General features: G+C 37.1%; 1 protein-coding gene and 1 long non-coding RNA gene across 3 annotated transcripts; one reads left to right on the top strand and one right to left on the bottom strand.

Moving 5' to 3' along the window:
• Positions 1-4,464: 4,464 nt before the first annotated feature.
• LOC129452204 (serine/threonine-protein kinase Nek5) lies at positions 4,465-17,338 on the bottom strand. Of its 2 annotated transcripts, XM_073854716.1 has the most exons (20): positions 17,198-17,338; positions 16,957-17,053; positions 16,764-16,861; positions 16,513-16,596; positions 13,200-13,270; positions 13,037-13,123; positions 12,610-12,664; positions 12,330-12,530; positions 8,816-8,879; positions 8,618-8,700; positions 8,186-8,388; positions 7,915-7,993; positions 7,428-7,532; positions 7,217-7,297; positions 5,716-5,769; positions 5,557-5,634; positions 5,234-5,411; positions 5,044-5,139; positions 4,832-4,937; positions 4,465-4,654 (listed from the first exon to the last, which is right to left on the bottom strand). In XM_073854716.1, exons 1-20 carry the CDS (start codon positions 17,327-17,329, stop codon positions 4,504-4,506), a joined length of 2,103 nt encoding a protein of 700 aa, XP_073710817.1. In that variant the 5' UTR covers positions 17,330-17,338; the 3' UTR covers positions 4,465-4,503. The 2 variants fall into 2 exon arrangements, with proteins under 2 accessions (XP_073710817.1, XP_073710818.1); XM_073854717.1 differs by lacking the exon at positions 12,330-12,530.
• A 6,559-nt stretch (positions 17,339-23,897) lies between these two features.
• Positions 23,898-24,959, top strand: LOC129452207 (uncharacterized). The gene is made up of 2 exons (XR_012358151.1): positions 23,898-24,453; positions 24,532-24,959. It is a non-coding gene; the product is annotated as an uncharacterized lncRNA (long non-coding RNA).
• Positions 24,960-25,644: the final 685 nt, after the last annotated feature.

Raw genomic sequence — 25,644 nt, 5'->3', positions numbered from 1 at the left:
TGAAATGCAAACACTGATCACAATGATGGTGGTTTGTTGTAATTGAAACTCAGGTTCAACTCTTTTCTCCCTCTTTCTCTCTGAACTAAATGGCAGTGTTGTGGTTGGATAGTGCAGATAAAGGGGGCGGTATTATTGTAATTCACCTTGCTACCTACCTCACAAAACAGGCGAAATCTGAACGACCTATTTTTCACATACTTGCAGAAAATGGCTTTCTCAAATTAAGTTACTGGGTTGATCTTTATCACATTTTCTAGATTTATAGAAGCACCGGGGACCCAATTATAGCACTTAAACATGAAAAAAAGTCTAATTTTCACGCTATGACGCTTTTAATGCTTTTCTTACTCTTTCTTTGTTTAAATGGATGAGACAGTAAAGGAAACTCATTCAGTGTAGAGATGTTTAACTTCTGAGTGACTATACTACACTGCCATAATAATAATAATAATGTCATCAATGTGTTTGCATATGAACTTAGTGATAAAAAATCCTTTTCCCTGATTTGACCTCATTACACTACCCATCATCATCATCAGTTTCTCCTCTCAACATAAAATCCTTCATTTATTCTCATTGTTAGCAGTGATGTTCAGTTGAAGAAAAATGGGACTCGTGTGAGTCAGTGAAGCTGCAGATAAACGTCTGACTGACTAAAGTCTGTTTGTCTTTTATATCACATGAACATCTCAATGCTGTGATGTGTAAATACTTCAGGGGTTTTCAGCGAACACGTTCACCAATCCAGTCTGGAGAAAAGTGTGATGTCATCAGCACATCTGAGCTGTCACGACGTGTGCGTGTGTCACAATGAGTAAGATGTGTCCTGCATCAGTCCTGAGAGGTCAGCAGAAACATGGTCTGATCTTGTATCTATATAAAGAGATTAAGTGAGAACTCCTTCTATGGTGATGGTGATGTCGTCGTCTTCTGCTCTTTTAAGGCTCTTTAATGCACAACAGATCTTCTGTAGATCTTAAACACAATAAGAGTTTTGTGCTGAGGAAATGAAACCACTGTGTCATTAAAAGAGGAAGACAAGAATATAAACTTCTCTTATTCATTTTTATATAAAGAAACACTGACATTTAAAACATGAAAAACTCTTCAGCAGCTGATCTGTGTTACAGAAAATCATAGAGTCATCATGTGTGTCATCATATTTGAGTAAAGAAATCTAGAATGACAAAAAACATGACAACAAACTTCAGTAAAAATAGCAAACACTTACTGCATGTGTGTGTGTGTTTAATTTCCAGCCACTTTCACTTCTTTCTTTCATCCATCATCTATGGCTTTATTCATGGTGAGAAGGGTTAATCCATACACAATTAATCCATACACTCTAAAAATGTTGGGGTTATTTTTGACCAATAATGGGTAAACATTGGACAAAACACACCGCTGAGTTAAATTTGACCCAATGCTGTGTTGTTTTTTAATTCAACTGCTGTGTTATTATTCCCCAATGGTTGATATTTAAATTCACCTGTATGTTTTTGGCCTGTGGGAGTAAACCAACGCTGACACACGGAGATGTAAACTCCACAGTGAAAGAGATCCTGACCCAGCCGGGACTCAAACCTGTGACCCCCTGAGCCGCCCACCAGTTTGCCTTTAAAAACTCATCAGATCAACCTGTTTGATGGTTGTTGATCTTCATTTACATGCAGCAAGTCCAACAAACAACAACAACAACAAACTTATTCAATCTAAAAGACAAAATTGATGTTTTGGTGGAGTTTGTTGGATCAGCATGGCTTTTCTTTACCAGGTTAGGGTTTAAATCAGTGTTCTTCACATTCAACCCTGGAGAGCTGGTGGCCTGCAGAGTTTAACTCCAATATATGAGTTTTCTTCATATTTTACAAATCTTTTCTTTAAAACACACACAGTGTAATTGTAAAATACACACAATGAAAGAAACAAATTGTTGTAATAAACTTTGATTGCAAGTTTCTCTTTACTGTTAAAATGGTCGCTTGTGTCATCACTCATCATGTGATCAGATATTGAGAAACAACCAATCACAATCAGAGGATTAAGAGCTGTGATGAGAATAATACACATTTAGTACATAACAGATCAAATAATAGTTCATGTCACAGCAAACAGAGCAGATCTAAAAACAAACTGGTCAGTTTATCTGACAGGTCTTAAGTTTAGTCCCAGACTAAAATACATATTTCAGCTTCCTTAACTCTTTCCCCACCATTGATGAGTAAAAACTCGGTCTATATTTTGATCATCGCTCTGAATCTGATTTCTAACAAAAGTCCCTCATAAAAATACAATTATCTCAGTTTTTGTATCATAAAAAAATCCTAAAAAATAACAACTTTTTTAAAAACGCTGGCGGGGAAAGAATGAATTAAAAAACATCTTGCACTGACATATCTTCACATATATCACTGCCATTTTTTGTCATTCTGATGTACATCAGTATTGTTTTTTGTAAGGTATGTTTGTAAAAGTGACTTAAATGTCCGAATATAACTAGTCCTGGATTAATCTAAACCCTGTCTTGAAAACTGACCCATAATGTTAAAACTATTTTTATTCTTTTGACTAAAGATTAGCCAGAAGTAAGTAAATGAAGGTTTGTATGTCTGATGATTTGTTGTAAAAACAACACTGAATGGTTTTATAAAAGGTCAACTGATTGTACAAATATAGATATGAAATTAGTTAAAAAATAAAATACATTAAAAATTAAATCCACCCCTAACTTTTATCTTCAATTTGTCCTTTAAATCTGGTGTTTTTCCAGATCAGATGAAAATTTCAAAAATTATTTCAATTTATAAGAGTGGGGACAGTCATTTAAACTCAAATTACAACCCAATTTCATTATTATCCCAATTTTCTAAAATCCTGAAACAACTTCTTTTGAGGCTTGATAGATTCATAGAAAAATGCACGATATTAAGTGATGATCAATATGGATTTAGGAGCGGTCGATCAACCTCGATGGCAGTTATTAAATTAGTTGACTATGTAGCATCTGCATTAGATAAAAATTATTTTACTTTGGCTGTTTTTGTTGATCTAAAAAAAGCCTTCGATATCGATACCATGCCTATACTACAAACACAAAACCTGTTTTTATTTTACAAAAAAATTATAAGGATAGTCAATCATTCACCGTACAATGAACTGACAAATTCAATATTTGCAAATTTAAAGCAATACAATTTTATGACTTAGTCAGTTTGAATAGTGTTGTATTTATGTTCAAAGTCAATAAGAAAATATTGCCAGAAAATTTACTATGTTTGTGTGAAAAAAGGGAACAGAAATATAACCTAAGAGGAAAGAACTTGTTTAAAAAACAAATAGTCAGAACAAACTTTAAAATGAATACAATTTCGGTTAAAGGGGTCGACTTGTGGAATGGTCTTACTGATGATCTTATGAGGAGTAATTCTATTCATTATTTCAAAAAACGGTTTCAAATCTTAATTTTTGACAAATACATGGATGCATAAAAAATTGTCCAAGATAAGTTTGTTTAATTGACGCCCATAAATTGTAACAACACAAGTAACAAAATTTTTGTTAGGAAACACTAACATACATTGGGCCTCATTTATCCATCTAACATAGAAACAAGTGCTGATCTGTGTGCAAATATCATCTTAAAACAGAGTTCACGTGTGATTCATGAAACATTTATATATCTCCTCATATGAATGATCATTCGTTCATTGATAAATGTGGCTGATGAAAATATCCTAATTTGAATATTTCGCTCATATAAATGAAGCCTCACCCCTGGAGTTCACATGAGGAAACACGTAACCTGGCCATACAGAGCAACGTCTTCATGGATACTGAACTTTGACCTTTCAAGTTCAAATGAAGTCAGTCAGGAAAATGCAGTTTGGAGCCAGATTACTGAAGAGAAATCGATCTTACGCCAAAAATGTCAACCCTTTAATTTCAAATAATTAACAAAATATTATAGAAGTATTTAATGTAAGAAAATATATATTTACTATAGTAACATTTTTAGGTATTAATATCAGGGATCTGCGTGTAAGTTAAATGCAGTCTCAAATATTTGTGAGCTTGAACGGCTGTTGAAAGTTGTTAAAGCTTCAAAGTGCTAATTGCTTTACTGTTTTACTGTAGTAAATACTAAAGTCTTTTATTCTGTAGGGAAAATTACGCAGAAATCTCATTTTCCATTTGTTAAACTAAACAAAAACACTATTTTTAACTTTTCAGATAGGATATCAAATGTGTAAAACATACTGTATATCTTAATGTTAACTCAAAACTTGTGTACACGAGGTAAACTTGACGTGAGATTTGATGGTATGTTTATAGTTTTTCTGTATTATCCACAGTTCTTCACATGAAACATCTAACATATTCAAATAAGATCATCAACATACTGTCGTGTAAGACCTCAATCACTCACTCACTTCATGACTGTAACCCAGCTGAACACTGACACATGAGAATGAGATGAGATTTATTTTACTGTAGCGGTTCTCAGACGCGTCCGGTCTCTCCAGCCGCCAGATTCCTGTTCTCCTCAAACACCTCCTGATGTTCCTCCTTCTCCATGTCATGTGTGCTGAGGAGATTCCTCATGGAGTCTGACACCTGCTGTCTCAGCTCGTCCTCCGAATCCTCAAAGTTCCTGCAGAAAATCGCACGAGGATGAGTCTAAAGCTGCGTACACAAATCATTGCGTTCCATGCGGGATGTAACTTTGTGTCATGCAAATGTTTCACTTGAGTTGAATATTTTCTTTGCATCGACTTTGTATGCAATTTACTCGTGCAAATTGCCGAAAGCTTCGGTTTTCAACACTTACGTATCCTCATCATCTGACCGAGGCTCCAGACGGTTATCATCCGGCTCGACGTCAGATCCATCTTCATCTTCACGCCCCTCTTCCTCATCCAGCATCTTCAGTGTCCCTAATGAGTGACAACAAACACACAGACACATATCCAAACACATTTAACTTCATACATTGTGTTGCAGAAGGAAAGTTGAGATCATGTGAACTATTGTGTGTGTGACCTGTGCTGGAGGAGATGAGCTGAGCTTCAGCCAGAGCGTTCAGTAGAGTTTCAGGAGGACCTTTAGTCCAGTGTTTCCTCTCATGATCTCCTAAAACTTTATTCAACACAATTCATTTACACACACAGTGATGGTCAGTTTCAGGATACACACATACTGAGCAGCAGTTTGTGTGTTGTGTTCATCTCACCCGTGTGACTATCAGATACGCTGGAGTTGTGTGACATCACCTGCATACATTGAAGAGCGCTCAGTAAAGTCTCGGGTGCGTCTCGGCACCACTCAGCTCTCTTCATCTCTTCAGCTTCAGGTTTCATCTCTGAATCTTTTCTCGTGCAGATATTCAGTGTTTTATTCAGTGGATCCTCCTGTCACACACAATAACACAGAGACTGACAGTCATTTCTTTTTAATGTGAGGTCGCAGCACCACATTAATACTGAATCTACACTCACGGGTTTATCAACCGCTTCAAATGAAATTTAAACAACATATAATAATAAACACACAAACCTCAGCAGAACTAAAGTCTTGTTCTGATCTCATCTGTGTCTTTTCATCAGTTAGTTTAATCTCAAACATGATTCCTTTCTGAAACAAATAAATGAACACATGAGAAATCTGAGGGTCTAAACCTCATCTGAAAGTGTGTTTGTGAATTTGTGTATGGACCTGTTGTTTAGTCCTGTGAGGCTGTTTCAGGTCTGATTTGGCCTTCGAAATCTCCTGAAAACATCAAACAAGACAAAGTGCAGATTTGACAAAGATTTTCATTGAGACTTCAGCTGGATGTACTCGAGAGCGAGCGGCCGTGCCTTCATTCAGAAGGACTCGTGTCTACGCCCCCTATTCTCTAAATCTCCTAAACTCTAAAGAGGTGGATTAAAAAAAAACGAATTCATTTTCTCTTTATCCTGACTGAGCGACTGTGGCGTCCCCTTCCTGAAGCCCTTCAGAGGAGAAATGCACCCAAAATTACTGTTTCATAAAAATATCCATCATAGGAGGTATTTTCGCTTATGTTTTTAATTTTCTTGCTAGCCTGACTCTGAAACATATAAGAGCATTTGTGTAATTATTAATGTTAGTACCTCGTTTATCATTCAAGATTACTTGCTCATGCTTTGCAAACTGAAACACTGGCGTTTTTTGTCTTTTTCTAGGAACATTAATACTGGTAATGAATTAATTGATGACTAACAAGAATATAAGATTGTGCCATTGTGAAATTGATTATCTGTGATATAATATCCACACCAATGACATTTCTTTAACTCTTTCCCCAACTTTAAAAAAGTTGCCAGCCAGCGCCAGCATTTTTTATGATTTTCACAAAAGTTTAATGCCTTCCAGACATACAATATATATCAAATGAAAGAACAGACCATCTGCTTTAAAACAAACAAAAATGTTTCATCCTACCTTCATTTGTTCTCTTTTAATCACCTCTCAAATATGAGTCGGTTTCTTCAAAAATAAGAAAATTTGGGCAAAACACTGAGATAATTGCATTTTTGTGAAAGACTTTTGCTAGAGATCAGATTCAGAGTGATTATTAAAACATACACAGAGTTTGAACTGTTTGCCCTAAGGGAATACTTCCGGGTTTTATAAGTTGGGTAAGAGCGGAAATACGGACTGCCGGAAAAACTCGTCATTGGCAGGAAAGCGTTTTTTCTTAATTGACGAGTTAACTCAGGGACTAAGTTAAAAACATGCACACACTGGGTATTAGAAACACATCAGATAAAAACAACATTCAGTGACATGTTTGCTTTTTATAGAATGATATACAATGTTTTTAACTAAAAGTAAATAAAGTAATTTATATCATTTATAATAAAAAGTACCATCTGTTTTCATACAAATTATTAGTCCTCCTAACTTTGTCACTTGAACAACTTTCATATCATCACTACAATTGTGTTGTTGTTTTATTTTTAGACTGAAGTCATAAGGATTTGGAGCTGTATTTAAGAGTCTAAATGTTATTAATATAATAATAATACTGCTCCTGATTTACAAAGAGGCATCACAATGCTCTCCTCACATCGTCAAAAATAAAATCCTACAAACACCCCTGAGTCAAACCCATGATTTAGTGAAGATGTGTTCACTGTGTTTAAAGATCTCAGCTGAGAAATAAAGAGTTGACTGAATGTATATTTGATACCTCAGTGTCTGATCTCGTGTGTAGCTCTCTGATGTCATCATGATACTGCTCTCTGATTCGCTGTAACTGTTTCAGATATTCCTGCAATAAACACACAGCATCAAGTTTACAATCCATCTCAGCTCTTCTTATCTCTCTCTCTCTCACACACGCACGCACACATGCACGCACGCACACACACGCACACACACGTGAGTGAGATGTTCCAGACCTCTTCAACCTGTAGTTTTGGGTTGTGAGGTGTTTTCCTCTCATGATGTTCCTGTGGTTCAGACCTGGCGTTCCTCTCATCGTCTGCTGTAGACGGTCTGAGACCCTAAACACAACACATAACAAATCTGTTGATCAGATTTTCTTTTAAACTGTGTAGTAAGTCTTTTAAAGCAAAAGCATTTTTAATTGTTCAATATTTGCAGAAGTAATCCGGCTCATTTAAATTGGAGAAGTACATCTAAAGAACAGATTTACATGTAATATTATCTGTTCAGTCAGTTTAAGCCTTTTTTCCAGTGGACAGTGAGATGTTTTGGATTAGCAGATCTTAAATATTATCTGTCAGTTTCCCTAATGTACATAAACAATAACACAAAAAATGATTATGTACAAGAGTCGTGTTTAAACCTTAAAAAACATAATCCCTGACTTATGTAATATGAAATGATTGTTGAAGGGTACACATGATGGTTCCTGTCACTCACCAGCTGTTTTTGTGCTCTGAGTTTATACTGATGAGCTTCTCGTCTCCTCTGCAGGAACTCATCTCTCGCCGCTGCCACGCTGACAACATCAACATGAAAGAGCGTTTCATTCAATCACAACACTTTAATGTCATGTTGATATAAAGATCCTGTCATGATTTACTGACACTCAATCAAAATCTAAAGCAGTGAAAGACGAGAGATGAGTCTGTCTGTCTGTCTCTAACAATGTCTCAATGTTTAATAATGAGAGTAAATGAAGACAGCTCACAGCTGATAGGGCTGCAGAGCGTCGACTCGAGCGTTGTCCAGCGGTTTCTGTGGATCAGCGAGATGATGAATGTGTGCTTGAGCCTGCAGCAGGTTCAGACGAGCGCAGTGATGCTTATATGGTCGGAGCGGACCGTCACATCTGTGTGCGGCACCAATTGCAGCCGGACTTTCAACCGCTGCAGGACAATGAAGGTTTATTTTCTATGAGATGACACAGAAGAACTGTTAGTATAGTACAGTGTAGATTTATATGATGTATATCTTCAAGAATGTGCATTCTCTTAATCAAAGTCATTGAAAACCATATAAACCTTATATGAGTAAACACATTTCCAAAAGCAGAAAAAAGATGAAATACAGCAATGAGAGCGGTGTGTTTTAATGATATACACCACAAGAAACAACCTCTCTTAATGTAAAGATGTCATACGTGATTATGAGCGTCGTATTGTTGTGCAGGTGAATGTTTCTGATCTGGAGGATTTTGGACAGCGTCAGCTGCACTCATCTCATCTGAGACAGAAGATCACCAAACTCTTAATGTTTCTTCTTCAGTCTTCAATTACAACTCATTTAATCATCTCAATCATCTCAATATCAAAACCCACACAAACAAACAAACACAAACCTTTATATTTTGAGGCTTTAGGTTGAGCTGCTGGTTTGTGTAAAACATCGTCCCTGAACTCCTCCTTTAATAACCGAAGAAACAAGAAATACATCTTCATTACATCTACAGTGATTACAAGACACATCTAAGGGCTCATTACAGGTCCTACAGACTACATTCATAGTTCTGTGCCTTACGCACGACTACGCCTTAAACTTCAGGCCGGGGAATAAAACGTTTTTCAGACCCCTCTTTTACAAAGAGATTTACCACAGGTGATGTCCAGAAACATCTCAGCAACCATTAAGAGAATTGAGAGGCATTTGAGCTAAATGTCATTGAAGTGTAATTGTGCCATTTTAGTTTTTTTCTTGTTAATAAATTGACAGACATTTCTAAAAATCTGTTTTCACTTTGTTATTATGAGATACTGAGTGTAGATTAATGAAAAGACCATTTATTTAAATGATTGCAGTATCAGACACTGTGAAGGGGTCTGAATACTTTCTGAATGTAATGTAGTAAAAAATGAATAAATCTGTGATTGGTTTTGCTGGTCATTTTAAACTGGAGGTGTTTGCAAAGTTTTCTGAATTCATAATGAATTTCAAATCAAACAGTTTCAATAAATCAACTCAAAGTTTTACATTATCACAAAAAATATTCAGATGTCTCTGTGAAATATTTATCAGGCTGATATAAAGTTTATCTGACTAAAAACCCAATCATTTATTTAAATGTTTGAGCGGAAATATATCAACACTAAAGACCATCAAAAGCTGTCAAGATATATTGTCAATTTCTTGTAACATTTAGGAGTGGTTACCCGGACAGGAATTAGACTAGTCCTAGATTAAAATTCAATTTTATTTTATTTTATTTATATAGCGCTTTTCACAATTGGTGATTGTTTCAAAGCAGCTTTACATTAATAGAAGCAGTGGAAAGCACAGAAAATCGACAGATAACACAACATAATACACAATAGCATAAGCAGCTAAATTTGCTGCGACTATGAATCAACATTGTAAGCGTGCGTATTACTAATGTAACGTATAGAAGAGGGTGCTAAGTTAAGCCAAAGAAGGCTGCCTCCCCGGGTTGAAAAACACCCTAGGAGAAAAAAACCCCAGACTTTTTAGCCGGGGAATAAAAAAAAGTCCTAGGAGGGAAAAACCCTTGGGAGATATATATATATATAAATACATAGAAACGGATAAGGAGATTAAGCAGAGATTAAGCGGGTTCTGCCGGTGGTCGTTGGTCAGGCATCAGCTGGGCATCACGTTGAAGGTCAGCCAGTAGATCAGAGGTGTGTCGACTTTCACATTTACCAGAACTGGGTCTGTTTGTCTCATTGTCCTCGGGGACGAGGACGAGACATGAAGAAAGAAAACAAAATCCTATTAGCGTAGGGGGCATTCACATGTATACACATGTACACATACATATACACACACACACATATATATATATATATATATACACATACACACACATATACATATATGTATTGAAGATACAATGTCACCCCCTGTGATAGACTCTGCACAGTTTGGTTGAGGGAGAACGAGGAAAATGCACGGGCCTGCGCATGTTTTTGGCGATCGACGCACTGACTCCCTTAGAAGGACTAAAATCCCGCCCCCGACAAGTGGCCTTAAACGCCACAAATCTATTCCCACCGAGCTTCATTGAAATCCGGTCGAGCAAGGGAGTAAAGGGGAGACGGGGACGAGACTGCGCCTGCCATCTCCCTGATGCCTGTCTGGGCTTCACAGTACTCCCTTACTCGACACCCTCCTCCTCAGAAACCTCAGGAGGAGGGCCGAGCAAGTGATAACATTATGCCATACATACCTTTCAATCACTCCTTTATGCTTAGCATTAGCCAGCACTTTAAGTTTGGATCTAATGTCAGACGTTCTGGCTCCCGGTATACAGTCGACTATGGTGTTTGGTGCCACAGTGTTAGTGTTCCTGAGTATAGAATCTCCAATGACCAGGGCACTTTTACAGGCGTTTTAGCTGGTGTACTGCTTAGGGGATCGAATCTGTTAGAAATTAACTTATGGGTCTTAGAAGGACGCCGTATATGACTATGCCGCCTGACAGTTAGTCCACCGACTTGACTCTGATGTCGGAACCGAGCCATGTGTATTTTGATAAACACTATGCGTGCTCGATACAGTATTTGTAATATTTACATTGGCATCTGATGTCGGAACTGAGCCATTAGTCTTTCGCTTAACGCTATGCCCGCTCAATACAGTATTTGTAACAGTAACATTAGCGTTTTTGCTATTCTCAACTAGCGTTTGGATGCGCGATTCTAGTTCAGCAACCTTCTCAGTCAACTTTACTACTTCAATACACTTTGTGCATGTAAACCCCTCTATGCTAACGGCAGAAGCTAAACTATACATGTGGCAAGTAGTACATGTTACAATAACAAGCGGAGTGTTACCGCTTTCATGCTGGACGATGGCGTCTTCGTTTGCCTGAACGCGGTCTGGAGAGCTGCATCGCGTGGAGTGCTCGCTTGTTGCACGCCTCGGTCGCCTGCGAACGTCTGGGGCCAGGGTGATGTGAGACACGCTGAATCTGCGATGGCCGGGCAGCGGCTCCTCCACAGCTTCCTGATCGCTTTCATGCTGGGCGATGGCGCCTCCATTCAACCGAACGTGGTCCGTGAAGCTGCATCGCGTAGGGTGCTCGCTTGTTGCATGCCTCGGTCGCTTGTGGACGTCCGGAGTCAGGGTGAAGTGGGCGCTGTACCTCGCGTTGGATCTGCTAAAACCGGGTATCAACTCCTCCACAGCTTCACGCTCATGTGAGGACAGGTCAGAAAAGCATATATCAGATGAATCTGCCATTAGATCGCCGAATGCTAGCTTCAGCCGGCACCGTTTGTTGATGCTAGCGGGCTATATGCTAACACTGGGTGTTTATTAGTGATAAATCGTTTCACGTGGTAGTGCTGCTCAATAATCGTCACGGTAAAGTATTCCTAGGATAAACTAATAAGTTATATTATATAAATAGGAATAAGATAGTAAGGAAAAAGGATTTAGGTGATGAACTCGACGGAGCTCCGATGTGTCATCAAACCTGTCTTAAACAGTGAAGAACAAAGCATCTACGAGCATCTGTAATAGCTGTCCAAACTGAAAACAACTTGCACCAACATACCTAAAATACATCAGTGCCCTTTCTTGCCTCAAAATGCACACAAGTAATGTTTTTAGTAAGGCATGTTTGTTAAAACTAGTTATATTTCCTAATTAAACTAAGGCCTAGTCCTGGATTAAGCTAATCCCTCTCCGGGAACCCACCCCATAGAGTTTGGAAAAAAACCTGGGGTGTGTTTCCCAAAAACATCATTAGCTAACTATGGTCGTTGATACCATTAAACTCTATTGGTAACCACAGACCTTGTGACCATAATTGCTTTGGGAAACGCACCCCTGGTTGTGTATCTGTAAGTGATTCTGTTGCTATTAGTGTTATTAATGTGTAGTTAACATCATACCTGTGTCTCCAGGTGTTTTCTGATGTGCAGCTGTAATAACGGCTGTTTGAGGAGCGAGTTAACTGATGGACGGTCACGAGGATTGATCTTAAACAGATGGTTTAGTAGAAGTCGTAGTTCAGTGCTATAGCGCTCAGAGACGGGAGCGTAGCGTCCCCGACAGATCCTCCAAACCAACTGTCTTAAATTACTGCCTTCAAACTAAAATACACACAACTGAACAAATCAACATTAACAATCAAACAAATCCATATCATGTGTGTGTGTGTGATGTACTTACTGGATGTCTAAGTGTACAGAGTTCATAAAGTACACATCCCAGAGACCAGATGTCCCTACAGATGACACAAACCAATGATTTCACCACAGACTTCAAAATACAGATCATGAAATCTCTTCAACAGCATTAAAAGCTTTTTAGGTTTGCTGTGAACATCAGACATTAGATGTGATCTTCAGACATATCAGGTTTATTATCACTGTGAGGACATTTATCAGCATCCTTCTGTATGATTTATAAGCTTGTGTTCCCGTACGGTGACACGAGTCTCCATGAGTTTGTGTGCATTTAGGTCATTTAAGTCCCCATGTACAAACACACACGCACACGCACACGCACACGCACACGCACACACACACACACACACACACACACACACACACACACACACACACACACACACACACACACACACGCACACACGCACGTTTTGTTGTTGTAGGGGCGGTTTTCACAGATCTCTGGAGACAGGTAATATGGAGTCCCAACACAAGTTCTCGCCAGCTCCATTGTGCTGTAAGATACAAACAGATAAAGATCTTACTGAAAATAATACACAAAACATCATAAACACAACAGCACTTACTCACCTGTTCAACATTCTCGCAATACCAAAGTCTCCCAGTTTGACCTTCAGTCCTCCATCAGTCAGAAAGATGTTCTAGATCACATGACATGAGAGAGACTAAATCAAGATTTCACCAAATGGTTAAAACATGCACCAGCACACAACAAATAATACACGCACAGCTGAATTTGGAAAAAATCCACTAATAATAATAAAATCATTAAAAATCCCTGAAATACAAAGAGCTACGGAAAGAAACAGACACTCGATCTGAACTGAGTCTTGATGTTTCATGAACTTCCTGATCCTTATCATCACAACCACAATAATACTGATAAACCTATTAAAGTTAACCAGATTATAGCACAAATCAAACTAAATGAAATCACTCAAACACAACAACAAAGTAAAATGTAATGTTATTTGATCCTAAAGAGAGAAAAACTGAGATCCATCTTGATCAGATCCAGATTCAGTGGACACAAGCTCACTATAGAGACAGACAAATGACTGCCACAGTGTCCACATGGTCACCAAAACCAAATCCAGACAGAGCTGCATTTTCAGTACACAGACAGACGGACAATCTTCTAACAAAAATAAACTGCATAAACAAGACATTTAAAAGGCTATCAAACAATGAGAAACTGATCTTTCTGTTAGGAGAAAATCAATCTGATCTGACTTCATGTCTCCATTATATGTTAATACTTCATCTATATTACTGATTTACTCTATTATTTAAGTTGTGTTCCTTCTCTTTTATTTTATTTCACTTTTAACTTTGCACTTTATACTTTGTACGCTGCCCAGCCGCAAATGCTTTGGCAATACAAATGTACAGTTTTTCTCATGCCAATAAATCAGAATTTAATTAAAATTGAGAAAGAGATTCCCCCAAAGTTTTCTCTTTATAAGAGAAAAGTAACACAAGTAAGAAATATTACTTCTATGGCATCACTTTTGAACTCTTCAACATTATTTTTAAAAGTGTTCGCTGTGTGAATTTTGAGTCTGATTCATGACCTTAAGAACAGATTTCAGCAAGTAGTGTGATTACTAGATGAAAGAAACACAATCAGTTTCCTGAAAGCAACTATAGTCATAAGTTCTGATGTTACTAATAGAGGAACGATCATAGATCAACACATTTCTGATCAGCACTATATTATCTCTTAAGTTTAAAATACTGTTTTACAATAATATTAAATCATTGGTGCTGAGTTAGCGGTACTACAGCAGATATCCATCATGAACACTCAAAGTCCTGCCAGCTATAACAACAACCAGAATATTTATTTCATTTGAACAATAACTTTTTCTTCTACTTTGTAAAATCCATTAGACATGAATGAAAATGTGTCTGAGACTGTGTGTATTGTTTCATTTCTCTCACATACCATGATTTATTTTACATTTAAAGATCAGACTATAGGATAAAGTAGAAGACTCACTCAGTTTAGTAAATATAAAATGGATTTATATATATATATATTTTTTTTAATAATTACTAACATTTGTCTGTGTATAAAGGGTATGCACCTTTGGCGAAAGTGACTGCTTTTAAGCCCACTGAGTGGCAAAAGACCGAGCGGCAGCATTCGTGTACAGTGTGAAATCAGCAGAAACATGGTGAAAACGTGTCGAAATGAGAAACAGCTGTTGTGCGATGGACTGTATTGTGAACAGATTAACAAGAATTCAGAGCTATCGATTTACAGACTGACAAAAAAACACTGAAAGAGAAATAAATAGATCATTCATGTCAACGTCCACAGACCACAGGTGGGTTGATAAGTTGCTAAGCAGAGATTTTACATTCTACTTAAAAGTATTTTTCAAGTATTTGTATTTTATCCGTAAAACACATTCCAAAGCATATTCATTTTTATTCTATTACATTTCATAAATACGTGTTTGTTTTACATTTAATATTAAAGTACATTAACATACTTTTATCAAGTAAAAGTACACAATTTTAATGTAATTAGGTATTAAATAAATGTTAATATGCAATATTAAAGAATACTCACTATGATTATATGATTTAGAATCAGAGGTGTAAAGTACTTGAGTAATTTTACTTGATTACTGTACTTCAGTATTATTTTTGGGGATTTTTACTTTACTTGAGTACAATCAATACTTTTATTTTTACTTAATTACATTTTTTTAAGAAAAAAGTACTTTTTATTCCTTACAATTTCATTTACAGTCAAAAAGTACTTCTATTTTAGAGATCTATTTTCCCTTGCTCTACCACACCAATTGAATTGCGCTGATGGCCAGTTTAATTTAAATGTTATTTATTCTGGAGCCTTTGGACCACACTAAAGAATTGGCCAACAGTTCATCTGATGATGATTTTTTCGCTTCTTTGAAACCGAAAACACATGAAGTGTAATACGTTCCCTGGTGTTTGCAGCCTTTCTATCAAGACTAAGACCTTGTTCACACTGTCAGTCCAAATCTGATTTTGGTGCATATCTAATTTGACAGACTCTCTGTCCACATTGTGTATCACAACTGTTCAGATCCGATCTGTGCGTCCTGTTGCCGTTTTCCGGATTATCTGCACTGTTTCTATGGCAATGACTTTGCGCTAGCACGACAATCTGCCTCGACGTCTGACGTGTTTTACGTGACGTGACAGCATGACGTAACCAAAAAGCTACACAAATGCGATCAGGGCTGTCAGACTGAAATGGATTTCCGGAAATGCGATTTGAAAAGGATTTCAAACCACCTCTGGATGTAGCCTGAAACAGATTTCATGTGGTTTTTAGCCGTTCACACGTTCTAAATGTGATTGGATTCCTATCGGATATGCACCAAAATTGGATTTGGACTGACAGTGTGAACAAGGTCTAATACACCTTTTCCTGCATTTCCTGCATCGGAGTACTTTTTACGCCTCTGTTTAGAATGTAGTGAAATAAAATTATTCCCAATACAAACATCCTAATAAAGCACAGATGCTTGGAAAATGTAACTAATGTAACGAAGTATTGTCCACCTCTGCTATCAAGTCCAACTAAATTTAATTTAAGCTGATAATAGTCAGTTTTACTGGGATTTGCGCCCCAGCCGCTATGAAAACCAGACATTTTGTTGAACGTTTGCCACTCAACAGGGCGTGCTCTCGCGTGGTCACGTGGAAAATTGACGTCAATGCATTGCATACCCTCTATAGTGTGTTAGACTTGATGAGATTAGTTTTAGTGCACTTATGTATAGTTGTTCTTGTGTTGCTATAATGATTGCTTTTATTATAACCTCATTTGTAAGTCGCCTCTGCTAAAAGATTAAATGTAAATGTGTTTGATTATTGGTACCTGTGTTTTGATGTCTCTGTGAAGAACTTTCCTGTCATGAATGTGCTTCAGGCCCAGACAGATCTGAACAAACCAGTCTATGATCTGAAGAACACAAACACACACAAACATTACTGACACAACAATCTCTGTATCTCAATCTATCACATAAAGCTAGCATCAGTGTGTGTGTGTGTGTGTGTGTGTGTGTGTGTGTGTGTGTGTGTGTGTGTGTGTGTGTGTGTGTGTGTGTGTGTGTGCGTGCGCTGCACCTGTTGCTCTGTGAACGCTCGTCCTCTTTGCATTTTGATTGTGTTCATGAGATCACCAGCATCACAATATTCCATCAATATGTAAAGGTGATTCCTATCTGCACACAACACAACATTGTGTATTATTGATGGATTCTCAGCTAGTTTAGTGACAGTGTGATCTGTTGTTTGTGTCTGTTGTGAACTCACTGACCATAAAATGATTTATAAAATCTAACAATGTTTGGATGCCTCATCTTAGATAACACAATCACTTCCTTTCTGGAGGCATCCTGATCCCGCGTGGACATCTGAGAGAGAGAGAGAGAGAGAGAGAGAGAGAGAGAGAGAGAGAGAGAGAGAGAGAGAGAGAGAGAGAGAGAGAGAGAGAGAGATTAGTTGACCTCTATATAAATGATATAAGTTAGATTTATTTCTCACAGCAGTTCTCACACCTGTCTCAGGTTGATCTCTTTGATGACGTAGTAAAGCGCGGGATCTGCGTCTTTAGGTCTGACCAGCAGCGCGCGTCCAAACGCACCCTGTCCGATCTGACGGATCAGATCATAACCATCCATGATGATCATTCACCGGAAGTGCGATTCACCATAGCAACGCGTCAACAGCGTCACATCGTGTCAACTTCCATCGTGAAGAAGTTTGTTCTCCAGTATCGTCAAGAGGTAAAAAATCTAAACGAATTAAAAATATAAAGTCCACGTATTTAATACAAGAGCTCGACAACAAAGCATTCTGGGATTTGCAGTTCAACACGACGCTTTATTATTTTCTCATTAATATTTAATATTTGAGGAGTAGAAATGGCAGCAGTCGGTTTATGTCATGTCTTTAATTCGTTTAAATTAAGATGTCTGAGCATTTTTATAAACATGCCTTAGGTAAAGATGTCACTGGTGTGTGTATCCTAAGATAAATCTATGGGACTGGTTTATTTTAACAGCTGAACATGTAAGTTATTTTCAGTTGAGTCAGCTCAGAAACATGTGTTTTAGTTTGTCTCCTTTAGTCATGTTAAGCATCAGTAACTTAGTTTTGACTAGTCATAAATCTCTGTTGACTTTATTGAACATTAAGATCTACTAAACATAGTTCTCTCTTACACAAGTCAAATCTTAGGCCCATATATTCATCCTTACTAGTGAAATATATAACTAGATGAAGTATAATGGTGAATATGTATAATATATTAACTCAAGTTTAAGTATAAATTCACATAAAGTCAAAACTAGGAAAGGTATGTTGCATGTAGTATAGTTTTATTTCAGCAGATGGCAGTAAAAGTTAATAAATGCACAAGCTATTCAGATTTACTGGGGGAGAGAGAGAGAGAGAGAGAGAGAGAGAGAGAGAGAGAGAGAGAGAGAGAGAGAGAGAGAGAGAGAGAGAGAGAGAGAGAGAGAGAGAGAGAGAGAGAGAGAGAGAGAGAGAGAGAGAGAGAGAGAGAGAGAGAGAGATCAAAGAGTATAGAAGCACAAGAGGGGAAACTCAATAGAACGTTCCATTGCAACAGCAGCAGCCCCACGAATCCGCCATTTTGGAATGAAAGCGACTCGGGAGTCAACTAGAATTGATGTCAATATCAGCTACTTTGTACATTAAAAGATCAAATTCAAACTGAATGATAATAACACAGAATAACATACAATCAGACCAGTGGTCATTAATCCCTTTTTACAGCTTATTTTCAGATATTTAGACTTCCACTTTTATATAGGCTAATTTTACATACAAACATACCGACATAAACTCATCCACACATAATATTTTGGCTCCATATACATACACATATACACACATATACATCTGAATTGCTCGAAATGGATTAAGTAAAAAAAAAAACAGTTTTAGGATAACAGACAGAGCAATGCATCATGCATAAGATTATCATGTTTATATAGGGGATTAATATGTACAAAATATATTTCATACCTAGTGGAGTTGGTAACTAATAATAATAGTAAATGTGTAAAGTAGCATAAAATAGAGTTACATAATAAAGCAAGAAAAAACCTCAAATGTGTATCTATTTAATGATTGGATTCCACAACTGATAACAACAACACAACACATACATACAAGACAATACAGCAATTCGTGTAGGTGTAGCAAGTGAACAAAATTTTAATGTAAGAAACTTACTATTGTGCTTCTGATTTGGCTGTGAGATTCGCTGAGAATGAATTGGCTGTGAGAATTTTCATTCCAAAATGGCGGCCGCGCTACTGAAGCGCCACCTAGTGACTGTTGCCAAAAACGAATGAGAGTTTCCCCTCTTGTGCTTCTATACTATTTGGAGAGATCGCCAGATGTTGATTTAATACCAGGATCATAATCTTAACATTTCTTTCCTAAAGATAAAGTCATCCATTATAAACTCCCTCTGGTTTAATAAAAACCGCAGCAGATAGATGGGAGGAATTTTTCTTTCACCAAATGACTTTGCTGTTATTGAAGAAGGAACAAAATCGAGATGAACTGTGGGGCGTTTTGGACACATGAGGTGAACAGGAGGTTAATGGAGCAGACAAACGACCCAATAAAAACAGAATTGAGATGAATGACATCACCATCAGCAGCTGTAATGTAAGAAAGCCAAAGTGCTTATAAAGCAGACAGACACAGATCAAAGCGTTCTTTAATGTGAAGAAATATTCAATGCTAAATAAACTGCCTTCAATTTATATATAAAAAACGGATTCATGGAAAGTATTTGGATGATGGCGATCTCTTTTTGTGTTAACAAACATTTATTGGTTGTCAAACTAATAATTAAAAAGCATCAGAAACCATTCATCTGTTGTTCAGGATCCAGATATACAGATAAATAATGAGACAGATTTCTGTAAGGAAATGTCTGTGCGTGAGCCGAGGCAGAAGTTTAGCTCTTAATTGAAATGAATGAAATGTTGTATTACAGCCATTAAACATCTTGTTTTATGTGAAGGCAGACATGGATTGCTGTATAAATCACTTCAAGAACAACAAAATCTAAAACTGACTTCACATCACAGAAGTAAAAAAAAACATCACACCTTCAAAGAACAGAAGAAGATTTGTAAACAGTTTTGTTGAATTCAAGTTTCCATACGATATGATTTAACTCTTACTTGTGTACTTCTGCAGATATATCTGAACTGTAAAGTCTGGTGGGCTTGAATGAGAGCGCAGGTATTGACAGGTGCATCATCATTACATCAACACACAAACACACGGCAGGTTATGATGACTATTCAGTCAAAACAACACCACAAAAGAACTCAAATCAGCACGAGCAGTCTTTGATCAACAGGATCAGGTGCTATTTAACATACTGAGGAAGAGTCAAGTCTTGGTTAATCTTTCCATCAAATTAAAACGGTTTAGCAAGACTTTACTGAAGAAGATCAGAAATCTAATTTTAATGTTTGAAAACCTTTTCTCTCTCTTCAGTTTTAATTAGTTCATAAAGACGAGCGACGGCAAGAGTCAAAAGCGCTCTCCGCCGCGAGAAGTCATTCACATTAATAGAAGACAGAAATGAGAATTATAGCAGCTGTGAAGACCGAGAGGCAAAGAAATGACTTTTTAATTATCAGCCCCTCTTCGTTCAATAATGAGATGATGTTGGGAGCGGACAGTCGTTTCAATGAGGACCTTAATACCTCACAAGAGAAGCGAGAGAGCTGAAGGTCAATGTGAAGATTTCATCATAAGCTTCAGTCAGAAAGAAGAGGGAGTGATGGGTGTCTCTCTTCATCTTCTCATCCTTCTCTCAACACCTTTAAATCTGTCTAGAGAATTCATGGTGATTCATTGGTGAAAACATGAAACAGTGGAGAACCTTCCCAAGAGTGGCCAGCCAACTAAATTACCCCAAGAGCCCAGCGACGACTCATCCAGTACAGGAGGTCACAAAAGGCCTCACAACAACATTTAAAGATCTGCAGGCCTCACTTGCATCAGTTAAGGTCAGTGTAAGGTCTTTGACTAATATTTAAATTTGTTTGATAATCTAAAAACATTAAAATGTGACAAACATTAAAAACAAAACAATTATTTTTAGTAATTGTAAATGAATACATTATTGAGTAAATTCAACTTTTTACATTTTAAGGCCTAGGGATTATAGGCCTGCATATTAACATGTAGGCCTATAATCCACCTAAATTTGTAAGAAGGAAATTAACTTTTTTGTGTTGAAACTACATTAATAATTTTATTAAACATAACTAACTAGGCAGTGGACTCAAAGTTCCCAGCATGCTTTGCATGGACTGCATTTGGAGAGTAAAATTTGAATTTAAACGCTATTTTATTTTTATGAGTAGTATTGAACATTTTCCAACTTAAACAAACCACACGAATATAAACCATAATCATTGAAAATAAAATGGGTAACGCAAAGTAACAAAACAAAACAGATTAATCCAATTTTCCTAAAAAGGAACATTAGATACTTAAAAATTAGGTGGATAACCACACTAAATACACAGTGGTTGTTCAAAACAAAGTTCTAAAATTCATACACTCACTTGGGGTACATGAATAGGAAAACTCTTCATTAAGATAGTTGACACATCAATCCCTAGCTTACTAATATAAGGCTTCCAGACATTATAAAACTGATCTGGTTGATCATTAACAAAACATGTTAAATATTCCAATGGGATTAGTGCCATTCAAATCTTGTGCCATCCAGATATAGTTTTATCACTTATCCATCTAATAATATGTTTTTCCTGGCCTGTAAAGTCTCTTTTCATTTGAAAAAGTCAAAGATTTATCCAGCAGACCGAGGATCAACAATAGAGGATCCAAAAACCAACTCCTTATCAAAGATTTTACTCATTTCAAATACAATCTTGGTCCAGAATATTTGTAACTGATTACATGAACAAAGACACTGAGCGAGGGTGCCAACTTGTGTTTTGCACTTAAGGCATAGATGTAAATGTGTATTGTTAAATGCATCAGGGCTGGTTCTAGATATTTGGGGGCCCTATAGGCAAAATTTATGTTGGAGACCCCTCACACCCCTCTAATTTTCAGAATAATGTGAGAACGTGTTTTTCTACTGCGTAAGAAATCATTTAAGCACTACAGTTACTAGACATGTTTTTCCCCACTACTTTTCCTTTTTATTAAGTTTTATTCAACAAATTGATGAACTTTATGCTAAAATTTAATTAGAAATTATGTAAAACCACATGTGTTAAACATTTTAAGCCAGTCAAATTTATTAAAAACACCACCTTTTTAGGATAACACAGGATAAAAGTTTTGCTTTCTCCAAAGAGTAAAATTAAAAAAGACAACAGTACAAAAACTACAGGTGAACACCTCCTAGAAAACTTTTATTGTTTTTCATTTCAACGAAGAATTTCCCTCTTACTGAGCCAATATACAGTATAAAGTTATCTATCAGACTATGTATATATTCATAGATTGCAATACCTTTTTATAGGCTACCTTAAATATCCATACAAATCAGCTGCCACTGGAGGTTAAACAGACAAACTACTTTCTTGATTTGAAAACTAAAATAAAGTGTAGAGGACTTACAAGATATACAGACAGTTTACTTTAGGTAACGCCAGTTTTGTTTGCTGTTCGACTTTAAATACAAACTTTTTTAACTTGACCATTTTGATAGTCAGCTCCCCACGCGATGCTATTGTGCACACGCATTCAAAGTGTCTAAACAGAGTCACCAGCACTCAAGTTTGACGTGTCTTGAAATTACATTGATACACAAAACAAAATACCTGCATCATGTGCTCCACTGTCTTTGCATGACGCTTTTGGGAAGCAGGAAACAAAAGACGTGAACGCTGTTAAGAGTCATTTAAAGAGTCATCCGCCTGCAGTTCTTGCGGTGGCGGCGCCGCATAAAGTTGAACTCACCTTAAAACTTTATTTAATGCTGTCAGTAGTGAGTGTCGGACCAGCGCACATGGACTTAGCAGTTATGGAGGCCCCCCTTCCAAGCTTGAGGCCCTAGGCATTTGCCTACTCTCCCTGTAGGTAGTGCCGGCCCTGAAATGCATGTAGGGTGTGGTGAAATATGCATTTTGTGTAATTTTGTATCGCCTTGACACGAATGCATACTAAAATGGATTTGGCATATTTCCAAATATTACCCCATTCTTCCTCATTTATACAGCAAGCTAGTAGTCTAGTATTTAAAGCTACTTGTACCTCAAATGTAACACTAAGAACCTTATATAACAAACTCACAGACTTCTTTCCAGGTGTTTGAAAAAGTCGTTTTTCTATAAGAGATAGACTTCTATAAGTACATAATGAGATATCCTTCAAAATATCATTTCTAATCTGTAGAAAACAAAAAATCCTGTTTTTTAATTGGTATTTCTGTCTCAGATCCTCAAGGCTTTCTTCATCAAACACATCCATTAGCACAAAATTTAAACCTTCCATCCAATCTGCCCAAAGGGAAGTCTGGGTTGTTCACAAATGGTGTAAAAGCAGAGAGGTTAGTTTAGTTCTTCCCTCAAGCAGCCTTCCATGAGTTAAGTGCTTTTACAGATACGGGGTTATCACTGTTATCCAAAAAGGATTTCATTTTTTATGGGTTTTTAACTAAAAGAAAGACTTGTTAGAGTTTAATGTTCAATTATCTTTAAGATTTAGAAGAGTTTCTAAGTTTTTAGTTTTGTAGTTACCTTTGTTGAGAAGACTGCTGTTTGTGTATATACTGAAGTGTGTTGTGCTTTACAGCTGCCCAAAACCAAACTGGGCAGGCGCGTTGATTAAATAAACGTTTCGTGCCCTCATCTCACGGAATGATGAAGTATAAATCATGGAAACAAACCATAAAAAAAGTTACCTATACCAAGAAAAGTAAGTTAGTTTAAATGAGTAATACTATTAGTTAACTCAACTTGATTTTGTTGTGTTTGTTTGTAATGTTACAGTGTTTATTAAACTTAAAAAAGGCTGCAAGTTGACTCAACTTAAACCATTTAATGCAGGCACTTGCCTAAAGCCCGGGATACACTGCACCATTATTGGCTGTCCCAGATGAAAGATTGCCATTGTGAAACAATTGTCAAGATTTCTGTGATCGTGGATCTTCATCTGTGGTCCTATATCATACAGTGAGAGGTTCAAAGATGGCCGTTTTCCCAATCTTGCGTCCAAAGATAGATAGTTTTCTGACAGTGTCAGAAATTCATCATGATCACCGCACAGTGTGTTTGCTGTACGACCTGCGTACCTGTTTTTGTGTATCACTAGCGCGTGCTGGTGAAGTTGTGCTAATGTGTGACGCAGCCATCAAAGCTTTTGTGTCATCATCGTACAGCCTACATGCTTGTTGTACCCGAGTTTAAACCATCCATGTGGCACAGTAATGATCTTATAGGAGGGCAAAAATCCTGCAGTGTATTCTGGGCTTTATAAGTTAGATTTAGGTATTACTTTTCACAGTGCACCAATGATATACATTAACAAGGGAAAGTAACTTTAATTGGTTAAGTTAAATATTCATTTCCAAACCCTGTGATTTTATATTATATCTTATTATTTTGTACAGTTCGTATAAGATACAGCACATTAGATCATATTTCTGCCAACATCAACAGGTCAGAGGACAGACACTAACCTAACCCTAACCTGAACACCGCTGAGCAGAACCGCAGGACGCCGGTGATGTGTCCGGGTACCAACATCTGTTCTGCTTCTGGAGGAGGTAAGAAACCCAAACAAACACAATAAAACAGTCTGATTACATTCAAATGTGTGTCTTGATGAACAGCGCATGCTTTAGGACTCTGGATTGTGATTTAGTGAAGATATAAGCGGTGTACCACTCGTCCTGTGGGATACTGGACCGTATGTCGCCATCTGTACAGCTCTACATATAAAGGATGGGTTAGAGTCAGATCTCTCCTCGTGGGAATAGTGGTGTTGTATGAAAACCAGCTGGGTTTCTGGTCCGTATAAATCATCTCCAATGTGCCCTAAAAACGTCGAGGTCCCACGAGACGACATCGGTGGAAGAAGGCGGCGGCAATCTACCTATTCTCAATTCTACATTGTTTCACACAAACCCACACACTTAATGTTTTAGTATTACATTTAAAAATGAGTGAATTCCACATGATCATCTGAATAAACACTACAGTATGTATTTATATCCACACAAAGGATTTAAGCTGATTTCAATAAGTGCAATAAAATGCAGGACTGCAGGAATCAATTGGGCTTTATATTTTGCAGATTAAATAAACTGATAGTGAATATAAAAGAGCCAATGAAATCTTCCTTATGCTCTTTGGGTTTGTTGGATAATAAAACGCTGTAGTGAACCTGAATGCTGGATGATGACACATGCATGACTGATGCTGATGAAACCCTGAGCTCCAGGAGACACCTGACATAGAAGATATCAGCATGTGAAGGCTTAAAATATAGTCTTATATATGGTAATGATGGTTTCTGGTAATAAACCTCACCCACACTCGAGTCATGACATTCACCTGATAAGAGCTCACTGACGGATACTGGACCATCTGACTGATCGTACTCAAGTGTTGATTTAATATTACACGTTAATAACCTGGACATAATATGCACATTAATATCAGGAAGAATCACATCAACGCACTACTAATTATTCATTATAATTATTATTATTATTAAATGATTAATTACTGTAATTCTATATATAGCAAGTTTTTCTTTTTATATGAAGTACACCAAACAAGTTTTATTTTAAATATATTTTATACACACATTAAATCACATCATGATAAGAGTAAGTGACAATAATTTTAGCTTTAAGCAGCCTTGACAGTTTGTACACACGTCAACGTGAGGAGTGTTGAATGTGAAGAACCTCGTACAGGTCTAATATAAACCAGGATCATATTAACCACAG

The sequence above is a fragment of the Misgurnus anguillicaudatus genome, chromosome 17 (assembly GCF_027580225.2).
Source record: "Misgurnus anguillicaudatus chromosome 17, ASM2758022v2, whole genome shotgun sequence".
Taxonomy (NCBI): Eukaryota; Metazoa; Chordata; class Actinopteri; order Cypriniformes; family Cobitidae; genus Misgurnus; species Misgurnus anguillicaudatus.
This window is presented reverse-complemented; position numbering and strand designations above follow the sequence as displayed.